The sequence below is a fragment of the Apium graveolens genome, chromosome 3, assembly GCF_009905375.1.
Source record: "Apium graveolens cultivar Ventura chromosome 3, ASM990537v1, whole genome shotgun sequence".
Classification (NCBI taxonomy): Eukaryota; Viridiplantae; Streptophyta; class Magnoliopsida; order Apiales; family Apiaceae; genus Apium; species Apium graveolens.
The window spans coordinates 9,211,900-9,222,800 of NC_133649.1; the positions used below are offsets into that span (position 1 = coordinate 9,211,900).

The window sequence follows — 10,901 nt, forward strand, 5'->3', positions numbered from 1 at the left end:
TTTGGACTTCATAAAATGATGGATTTTGTGAGATTGTTCAATGTATTTTATGATTTTTGAAATCCCACCATAAATGAGATTTTGAAGGTTTAAATCCTAAAGAATATTCATCAACTATACGACATTTTATCTCGAATCCGCGTAAAATCAAAATCATATATAATCCATTAAAATCCATGGATTATATATAATGCATTAAAATCCCAGTTCAATACACCCCCTTAGTTTCCTCACTTGTTGGTCCGAAGAAGATATGAAATTGATAATATTTTTCCTTTTTAGAAATGGTTAGTCATCTTTCCAAAATTAATAGTAATAATTTGCAAAAGAAAAATTAATTAAAAAATATTTTATTTTATTTAGGAAAAAAATTGAAAATTTGATTTGTTGAAATATTTTTTTGTTCATCTTAAAATACATGTAAAATGGTAAAGAACCTATATTTTGGGACGGAGGTAGTAACTCGTAAGAAATAATTATAAGTGAAAGAGAAATAACACAAAAGAAAATAAAACAAAGAAAATCAATTAAAGTGTGTAATTAATGATAGCGTCTGCTTGATTCACAATTTCACATGCATGCATTAAACAAATAACTGTTCCATACATATCATCTTTGTGAACATTATTTTTTCAAATCATTATTTAAGAGAAAAATACAACTCTATATTTTAATTGATAATAATTCTACTCGTTTACTTGAAACTATAGATGGAAGCTGTATTTTCATAAATGAATGTACCAAATTGATTTCTATAGAATAAACTATTTACACAAATTATTTGTAGCATTTTATGTTAGTTAATAAAAAGATAGTAATTTCTTTTATAAAACAAAAATTGAAGTAAAAGGTGTGATTAAAAAAATGAAGTGAAAGGTGATGTCATGTTCAAAGTGATACCCCTGAAATTTACTAAAAAATGGAAAACTGCAAAAACAGCAGAGAGGGTTCAGTAAATACTAGAAAAACCATCAATGCCCACATTAAATTCTTTCACCTCACAGCTACCTGGGTCAAATACTACTTCATAGTTCATACCATAAAGAGTATGTAGAATTCTTCATGTTTATCTCCTCAAAGATTTATACAAACTTTTGGCTTTTACTTTGACATACAAAACCAAACTAAGAAATACATTATCTAATAAAGGAATGTACAACTGTAGTTCTGAATCAAAAGAGAAATACTAAAAAAGCTCTGCAATGGAAGAACCATCAGAGGAGAAGGTGGTGGTGGTGAAACCAGAGAAGACAAATGGTGATTATCATGATCATTATAGTTGCTGCAGTAACATAGTGTTTTGCAAGTATTCTTTGCATGAAGTTGTAAGAGCTATTTTCTTCAAGTGTTTTGGTTTTGAAACTAGTACTGAACCAGCTGGTGTTGCAACTCCAGATATGAAAGAAGTAGATCTACCACAGCCTTCTTCAACAGTTCAACCTGTTCCTCAACCATGTCCATCATCTTCTCCTGAACCAACTGTAAGTTCTGCAAGTCTCTCCTCCTGTTCCTTGAATTTATACACAGATTAAGATTAAGGACTTGTGGATATGTGTGAAACATATTTTGATAGTATAAGAGATTTAATTGTCACAAATTGACCTTCTCCCAAACAAAACAAAAAAATGGTTACAGAAGTCGGTTAATGTGTGCTACCCTCCTCAATCCGGGGATGGAACCAGGGTAGGTTAAAACTCGACTAACCTCGTAAATAAATTGAATAATTTTTTTTAATCTCGACTATCTTGAAATTTTAATAGTTTCCTTACACTTAATGTATTTTGTCACAAATATTTTAAGATTCTAGTTCGGTCACTGTAATTTTGTTGTATTTATTTGTCCTCGCATTTATACAGGAAGACATGACAATGCGTTTCCGACCGCCTCCAAGGCGACCGCCCACCAGAGGAAGTGGACCTGAGACTAATTCTTCAGGAAATACTTAAGCTAGCTTTTACATCTTCAATATAAGTTTCTTGTTCTTTTCTTGTTGAATTAATAGTGCTGTTAAGGATTCTATGTAATGATGTCTCTGCCAATGTAATTGATGTGCTTGCTTTATTTTGAATAATGTGCAGCACTGCTAATTTCTGGGATGAAAGTATTCATGTTTCACCATGCTATTGACTGCATATAATATTTCCATGACTCCATGTCTCACACTACTTTTCGGAATATTTTGATCTGTGGATTAGAGAGATCATAGTATTTATAGCAATGTCTAGCCAAAACATGCCCAAACAAACACACGTTTCCAAAGGCATCCAATTTTCCAATTCTGATCTCCCACTAACTTAATGTCAGTAGTGTACAGCCATAGAGCCACTATCAATATCAGGCCCAGAAGGCCTGAAACGTGTATACATATGCATTCATGTGCTACGGCGGATCCACTTTTAAAGTTTGGAGGTGGTAGAATTTTGTAAAAAAATCGGTGATGGTACAGTTAAACCTCATTTTTAGACTCTCTAATTCTTCACCTTTTTGTAGCATTACGCGCAATTACTGATAATTTGAGATTTTTAAATTGTCTTTAACATTGTGAACTCTGTCATGTTGTATCGATAGAAAAAGTTTATAAATTTAAATGACGTTATCGAATTTGTAGGCAATATATGGGGAAATTTACTTTGAGCAAACCAGAGAACCCGGATCTCATCCATTAGGTTTTAAAAGATTAAATATTTCACATTTAAATTGTTGCCTTGCTGATGTCCTCGACAAAAGTTTTCAACTTGAAACATGATACATTTATTAAATGAAGGCAGAGTAGTAGATATATTGAATCAAGAGATGACATGAAATTTGAGATGAAAATTATCTAAATAGATAGAAATATGAAACTGCAAAAGCTAAATGAAAGTTTAAATAACACCACCAATTACAACAATGTTGGAATAGAAAACCTAAAAGTATTTCAAAAGCAAAAAACTCCTAATGTACGAAAAAGATACTGCACTACTTAAGAGAACCCTAAACAAACATTGTTTTGTGTAGTTGGTTCCCTTATTTTACTTTCTTGTTTGTCTAATTCACTTCATCGAGCTTCTCTGCATGTAGTCGTCGAACTCTTCCCCAGGTAATGAAGCAAAAAGCGATACTAGTGATTCGAGCTCACCTTCGTCCATCAATGGAATAGTCGCTGATGATTGCTTGTTCCCGTTTGCAGTACCAGGTTGATAATCTGGCACAGGAACATTGTAGATAACTCCTTCTGCAGCCAGGATTGGTTGATCACTCTCAGCAGGAAGCATTGGAAGATTAGGAATATTCTGATTGATAACATGTTGAGGATTTGCTGCTTGCAAATAATTGCTGTCATCGACAATCCAAGGCTCGTGATCAATGTTGGGAAGTACTCCTTGCTGTTTAACAGGTAGTATCTGATTAAATTCTCCCATAGGCATTGAAAAATCAGTATGAATCCAAGGCTCGTGATCGATGTTGGGAACTCCTTGTGCAACTGGTAGTATCTGATTAACTTCACCCCCAGGCATCGAAGAATAAGTATCAATCCAAGGCTCATGATCAATGTAGGGAACTCCTTCTGCAACAGGTAGCATCTGATCAAATTCACCCATAGGCATTGTAAAATCAATATCATCAATCCAAGACTCGTCATCAATGTTGGGAACTCCTGCAACAGGTAGTATCTGATTAAATTCACTCATAGGCATTGAAAAATCAGCATCTATCCAAGGCTCGTGATCAATGTTGGGAACTCCTTGTGCAACCGGAACTATCTGATTAACTTCGCCCACATGCATCGGAGAATAAGTATCAATAATGTTGGGAACTCCTTGTGAATCTGGTAGTATCTGATTAACTTCGCCCATAAGCACTGAGGAATCAGTATCATATTCTGTTAGATTAACAGAGTATTCGCTGGCATTATCATCACCTCGCTTAATAATCTCGCATATCGCATAATCTTGAACAGTTTCAGGCAAACCAAGTTTTTTCGAGAATTTATCATCCAGAGTATACTCATACATGCACCACTTATCATCACCCTCAACATTACTACTCACCTTCTTGTCGATTTTGTACGTAAAAGCTCCTCTACTTCCAAGAACCTCGTTACTCTTCTTGTCCTTAATCTTTTTATTACTCTGACCAACCCAAGTGCCACGACCAGCTCTTCTTGAAACACGCTTACCGTTCTTGGACAACTTAGTGAACACGTAAATAGTCTTCTTCTTTCCGGATGATGCTGACTGCCAGAAGAAGTCATCGTCTCTGAAAACTTCGAATGGCGTCGACGCTCCGTAAACATCAGCTTGTTTGATGATACGATCGCAGGGGAGTGGTTGTTTTTGGATCATAGGGATGAGATACTGGAGCAGGACTTGGTGTGGCGAAGGCACAAAACGAAACCCTACCTTCAATCCTTGGCAAATGTTACATTCCTCTCTGTCCATTGTGGCAATTCTTCGATGTTGTTAATGATTTGCTAATCATGATTGTTAGTGTTTATATAGTACATGGGCTGGGCTGATTTAAGAACTTCTACTCGGATTCTTATTTAATTTAATCACAATTTGTTTATTTGTAATAAATCTTAATTATTCCACTTAGTGCTAGTGTCAAGTAAGCAACTACTGGAAAGTTATTTACTTTTCTTAATTTCAAGGACAATAAATTAGGTGTGTTAACTATTATCGACTTACGTTAATATTAACTATTGAATAAATTATTAATTAATGTTAAACTAAGAAAGAATATATACTTGACAAAAAAATAAAGAAACACATACTTCAATAAAAAAAAAAAGAAATACTTATGCAATGAGTTATAATAACAAATTTTAGATCAACTTTTATTTTATACTCAATTGATACTACTTGTAAATAATACTTTATTTTTTCATATAAAATGAAAAATCTTATAATTTATACAAAAAGAAATATAGGGAAAATCTTAATAATTAATGTTCAATTGAATAAAAATTATATAAACGACATCTTATAATATTAAATTTAGTCACAATTAAATCATTTTATTAGGAAAAGCCTTATTAACAATTATTTTTTTTCCAAAACTTAGAAACTGATAAACTAAATTATTGGTATAAATAATTTTGTCTACGAAACAGTTTTTAACAAATTCTTGTTTAGCTAGTTCATTCTACGGGTCTTATTCTCTTTAATACTAACTAGTGCGGTGTAATTTTTCAAAAATTTTCTAAATAATAATTGAATAGCAATTTTTAGGTTGCGGAATTTATTTATTCAGAATATTATATATGATTAAGATATTATAATAATTATACATATACTCGTATATTTACAAAAAGATCTAATTATCCACATTAAATCGGTACATGATCATAACTAACAAAAATTTGGATAAAATCCCCCTTATGCATATTTATATAAGAATATATTTAAATGTATTTAAATTTGAAAAAAAAATATTAAAATTGAAACATATAGTATTATTGCTCTGTCCATTGTGGCAATTATTTAATGTTGTTAATGATTTGCTAATAATGATTATTAGTGTTTATATAGTATGTGGGCTGATTTAAGAACTTCTACTCAGATTCTTATTTAATTTAATCACAGTTTATTTTATTCATAATAAATTTTAGTGTAGTTGGGTATACAAGCTCCGCTAAGTAAGCAACTACAAGGACAATAAATTAGGTGTGTTAACTATTAACGACTAACATTATTAGGAATTATTAATTAATGTTAAACTAAAAAAGAGATGACAAAAAATAAAGAAACACTCATTTCAATAAAAAAGAAATACATATGTAAGGCTTTATAATATCAAACTGCAGTAGCTTAAAAATCATTGCGAGGCACGAGTCTATTTATAAACAAAATTAATGTATCAAATGAACATATATGTATTAAAATAATTTTGTAACTAAAAATACGATGAAGACCAACATTTAATATTTATTTTATTTTTATAGTAATTTTTTAAACAATTTTTCATTTTAATATGGACATAAATGTACGTAAACTTGTATAATTTTAATGAAATAATAGTTTATTTATTAGATCTAAAATTGGGTATATATCGAGTACTATATGGTGAACATATAATACAATCAATTAGTATTAAGATCAATTTTATGTTTTCTTACTTTTTTTATACATGGAATCTATAGTTGCATATGTAAGTTAGTTATACAATTTGTATAAATTTATAAATAAGATTTAGATCAGCAACTCGCACGAACAAACATAATTGCAAACTATATATTATTTTTAAATATAGTTTACCACATGATAATCACATGTGTTTAACTAACTTATTAAAATTATTAAATATATATTAATAATTGATTTAAGATTGTATCTGATTAAATATTTTAAACCATTTCAAATTCTCTAATTAATATCTGAAATGATTTCTGATTCCCTCTTTCTATGATATCACGTGTTTTTAAAAAAATTAAGTTAAAATTATAAGTAATTTGTAAATGTAGGGTGTGATTGATTAATTTATGATTGCGCAAATATATATCAGGTGTTCACGGATCTAGATAGTCGAGTTGAAAGTGTGTTTACAATCAGACCTAATTTACAATCAGACATAATGTAAATAATTTGAATTTTTTTAAACTAATCAATGAAAAATAAACTAGTGACACAACCCAACTCTTGGTTTATAGTTTGTGTTGTGTCGAATAAGCTTGAATAAGTTCAATAATTTTACAAAATTTAAATATTATTGTATGCGTATAAATTGAAAGATTTATAATTTACAAGATTAATTTTTAATATTTAGTTTTGAGTAATAATATAATTTTACTAATGTTGATAATATTGGAAGTAACTAGCTAATAATTCGTACAATGCATGGACTTTGCATAATTTTATTATATTTTTTTTTGTAAAAAATAATTTGAATTGAATACTTAAATTTGTTTACTTAAATTTTCAAAAAATATAATATCATGATAAGTAAATTAGTACATGTATATATTCATGTTTTATTTAATTAGAAATATTTTAAAAAGATATATAACTGAATAAACGATTTTAATTAAAAGTTAAGTTTGATTCAAATGAATTGTATACAAATTATGGTTAGTTGTATATAAATTTTGTTTTATCTCTAATCAAAAGTATACATTATCTTGTATTATTCCATATCACTATTTTACATTAATGTGTTTTAAGTTTACATTCATGTGTTTTAAGGAAAGCCCTCATCACTAGTTTACATTATTGTGTTTTAACCCGAGACTCGTTACACCGACCAAATTCAACTAATTATTTTTAGTTTGATTATTTTTTTTAAACCTTGATTAATTGGATAAATTTGTTTTGACTAGGATAAATAGTATATATGATGTTTTAGTTGGTCGTATTATATTTTGATTTAGATTTATTTTAGTTTGGATCAATTGTATAATATTTTTTAACCCGGATGAATTGTTTATGTTATTTTGTTTAAACTTTTTTCGATTTTTTTTTTGCCTAATCACTAGTATTTATTATATTGTATTAGCCCGATATATATTAATATTAATCAAAAAGGGTCTTGCACCAAAATACCCACCATTTTGAAAAATCTGCCCAAAATACCTATTAGCGGGATGTTTCGCCTTTTTTACCCACTGAATACGCATGTGGGGATGCAGATTTAGTTTTTAAAATTTTAACAAAGAATACGCATGTTCAACATGCGTATTCACTTTTTATTTTTTTGTGAATACGCATGTTGAACATGTGTATTCTTTGCAAAATCAAAAGTGAATACGCATGTTCAACATACTTATTCTTTGTTAAAATTTAAAAGGTTGAATAGGCATCCCTGAAATGCGTATTTCGTGGGTATTTTGGGCGGTTCGCGCGCATCTGGACATTTTGGACAGTTGAAGGTGGAAAGTGATGTATTTTGTGTATTCTTTCAATCAAAAACAACTAATTATATTTAGTATGGTTTAAATTTTATAATATCTCGGATTAATAGTATAATTTTGTTTTAACCCGAATGAAAAGTACAAATTACTTTATTTTATCTTGAGGCGTTAATTATATTCATACTGTTTAGATATAGATATTTATAACATCTAATAGGTATTAATATCTATTTTATATTTTAATTAGATTTTAATTAAATTCGTTGTTATAATAAAGATTGTATTAGAATTTAATTAAATAAAAATCATAATTGGAGATTAAGTTGACCTCAATACCAACACTTCAAAAATCAGTTGATAAAGAGGGAATGTGGGGAAATTTTAGGGGTCGTTTGGTTCTGAAAACGGTATAAGTTTGTAATAAGGAATCAGGTTAGGCTGATATGGGGTTGAGAAATCATTCATGATATCACGTGTTTGGTTTGGTGCTGGAATGAAATATGTTTAATTTATATATTTTTGATTTATTGATTGAATCAAACTTTTATATATTACATATGTCGATTTTAAGTTATTATACAACTTACAAACAAAAACAATTAATATAAGTAATTAAAAAATTAAAAATTTTAATGTTAATGTTAATTTATAATTTTTAAAACAAATAAAATGAAATATTACTATTTTGTATTAATTAGAAATAAGCACAACTTCTTTAAAATTAAAAATGATATTTAAGATATATGTTTTAAGATTGTTTAACTTTATAAGTAATGAAATAATGAAATTTAATTTGATAACTCATACCCCTCTCTCAAACTCACCTCCCCCTAGGGTATCAAATCTGATTTCAGATGGCTATAAGAAATGTGTATCAAATTTTAAAAACATTCAACTAAACACCGATTTGAAATGAACGAAACTCATACTTGATATCAGAATTAGTCGAACCAAACGACCCCTTAAGGAGTTATTAGAGGAGGATTTGGACAGGAGTGTCTGCTTAATAGGAGACTTTAATTGTGTAAGGAGCATCGAAGAAAGAAAACATTTCCAGTATAGGCAGCTAGATTCTAAAGCTTTTGAGCAATTCGTTCAAGAAAATGATTTATTTGGTGTGGTAGAGGAAATAAGCAAAGTAGAATGGATAGAGCTCTGTTAAATGAGTATTGGTTTGTCACTGGTGAATGGTCAATAAATACCCTGGACAGAAAGAATTCTTTTCACCGTGCTTTTCTTTTGAGCAGTAGAAAGAATGAATGGGGTCCAAAACCATTTCGATTTTTTGAGTACTGGTTGAAGAATGAAGATCTGGTTAAATATCTTGCTGATAAATGGATTCAGTTGAGGGGGAAGGACACAATGGGGAAGTTAAGAATAATAAAAGCACATGTGAAGGATTGGAATAGAAATGTTAATGGAAATGTTAATCAGAAAATTGAAAAACTGGAACAACAACAGTTTCAGTTGGATGAACAAGGGGTATGTGATCAGATAAGAATGAGAGTTAATGATGAACTACAAAAGGTATATTTGGAGAGGGCTAGTATATTGAGCCAAAAGGCCAGAGTCTTTTGGCAATTGGAAGGAGATCGTAACACCAGATTTTATCATAATTGGATAAAACATAGGTGGAGTATATCTCAAATTCTTCAAGTCTTTTGGAATGATAGATGGTGGAGAAGTCCGGAACCGATTAGAAATGCATTTTATAATCATTTTCAAGGATTTACATAATGTTAACATTTGACTCCTATTATTCAACTAGGTCAACTGCAACTCAACACTCTAGGAAGTGATGACAGTAATAGGTTGGTGAAGGAGGTGACTATGATGGAGTTAGAAGAAGCTGTAATGTTAAGTCCCATAAATAAGGCACCGGAGCCAGATGGGTTTAGCATGGGCTATTTTAAGAAGATGTGGGAAGTCATGAAGTTCGACGTATTTAGTACACTCAAGAATTTTTTTGACAACGGTCATTTGGAGCTTATTATCGGCTCATTAGTTTGATTAATTCTTGTTTGAAGGTGATTACATTAAGACTTAGCAAAGTATTCCATATGATGGTTTCTTCTGTTCAATCGGGGTCCATGAAAGATCGGCAAGCGAGTGATAGTATCATAGTGGCTGGTGAAGTTGTCAAGGGATTAAGTACTGGTAGAAGTTAAGGTTTGGTGAGTGGACTTCGAAAAAGCGTTTGATACAATTGATTGGAATTTTCTGTTGTAGCTGTTAAAGAAACTGAAGTTGATGGAAAATGGATGGGTTGGGTATCAACTATCTATTATTCTTCTAATGAAGAAACTCCTATTTTTACCTTTCTACCATTTTCTCCTTTCCTTAATAAATTAAAGCTTTTTAAGGTCATTCCTGTAATTACAATATCAAAAAACCGGGTTATTGGACTTCTAATCCGGCCCAAATATTCAAAAATAATTATCAGAACTGAGGATATGCTGACAGCTCTGTTAATGCTTCTGTTATGCCGCATTATTAGCCTAATCATCATGATCAGTTCTCTGTCTAATTTGAATTTGAATATACTTGAATTTTTGGGTGACAACATGCCCTCCTTACCACGATTTGAATGCTTTTGATTTTAATGATTTTAATGCTTTTGATTATAGGGTTTGTCATTACATATTATACAATTTGTTAACTTGCAAGCTAGAAGACTCTTACATTGATTCATGGATCAATCGGAAAAGGAAAATGCAGACCAGGTTAAACAATCAAGTAAGCATACATTATATTGTCATCTGTGGACGGTGAATGACTAAATGTAATTGAAGTATTGATAATATGAATTTTATATATAAGTAGCAAGCGACAACCTTCAGTCGTACAATTGTCTCCGCCTTCTTTAAAGTACAGTATATATCTTCATACTTTGACTTTAATATTTTTTCTGCTTCACATGTTACAGATGATATGTTTGATATTTACAATTCACGTGCTAATAAATTATTTTTTAAACAGAAAACATAAACAAAAAACAAACGACGTATGTTTCCTATGAATCCTATTGACAAATTTGGACCCCAAATGATACCAGGTTAGTATAATACGTTGT

General features: G+C 30.2%; 2 protein-coding genes across 2 annotated transcripts; both read left to right on the forward strand.

Annotated features, from left to right (window-relative positions):
* Window positions 1–909: 909 nt before the first annotated feature.
* Window positions 910–2,112, forward strand: LOC141710576 (uncharacterized). Its single transcript, XM_074513138.1, has 2 exons — window positions 910–1,481; window positions 1,857–2,112. The coding sequence occupies exons 1-2, from the start codon at window positions 1,203–1,205 to the stop codon at window positions 1,944–1,946; spliced, it is 369 nt and encodes a 122-aa protein (XP_074369239.1). The 5' UTR covers window positions 910–1,202; the 3' UTR covers window positions 1,947–2,112.
* Window positions 2,113–8,971: 6,859 nt separating this feature from the next.
* On the forward strand, window positions 8,972–9,996 carry LOC141713840 (uncharacterized). Its single transcript, XM_074517410.1, has 3 exons — window positions 8,972–9,422; window positions 9,597–9,769; window positions 9,856–9,996. The coding sequence occupies exons 1-3, from the start codon at window positions 8,972–8,974 to the stop codon at window positions 9,994–9,996; spliced, it is 765 nt and encodes a 254-aa protein (XP_074373511.1).
* The last annotated feature ends 905 nt before the right edge of the window (window positions 9,997–10,901 follow it).

Excerpts from the sequence above, each read along its gene's own strand:
- LOC141710576 (XM_074513138.1), top strand. The coding sequence starts at position 1,203 with ATGGAAGAACCATCAGAGGAGAAGGTGGTGGTGGTGAAACCAGAGAAG. Across the intron at positions 1,482-1,856 it reads CATCTTCTCCTGAACCAACT|GAAGACATGACAATGCGTTT; the intron begins GTAAGTTCTGCA and ends GCATTTATACAG.
- LOC141713840 (XM_074517410.1), top strand. The coding sequence starts at position 8,972 with ATGGATAGAGCTCTGTTAAATGAGTATTGGTTTGTCACTGGTGAATGG. Across the intron at positions 9,423-9,596 it reads TTGGCAATTGGAAGGAGATC|GTCAACTGCAACTCAACACT; the intron begins GTAACACCAGAT and ends TTATTCAACTAG. Across the intron at positions 9,770-9,855 it reads GGGAAGTCATGAAGTTCGAC|GTGATTACATTAAGACTTAG; the intron begins GTATTTAGTACA and ends TCTTGTTTGAAG.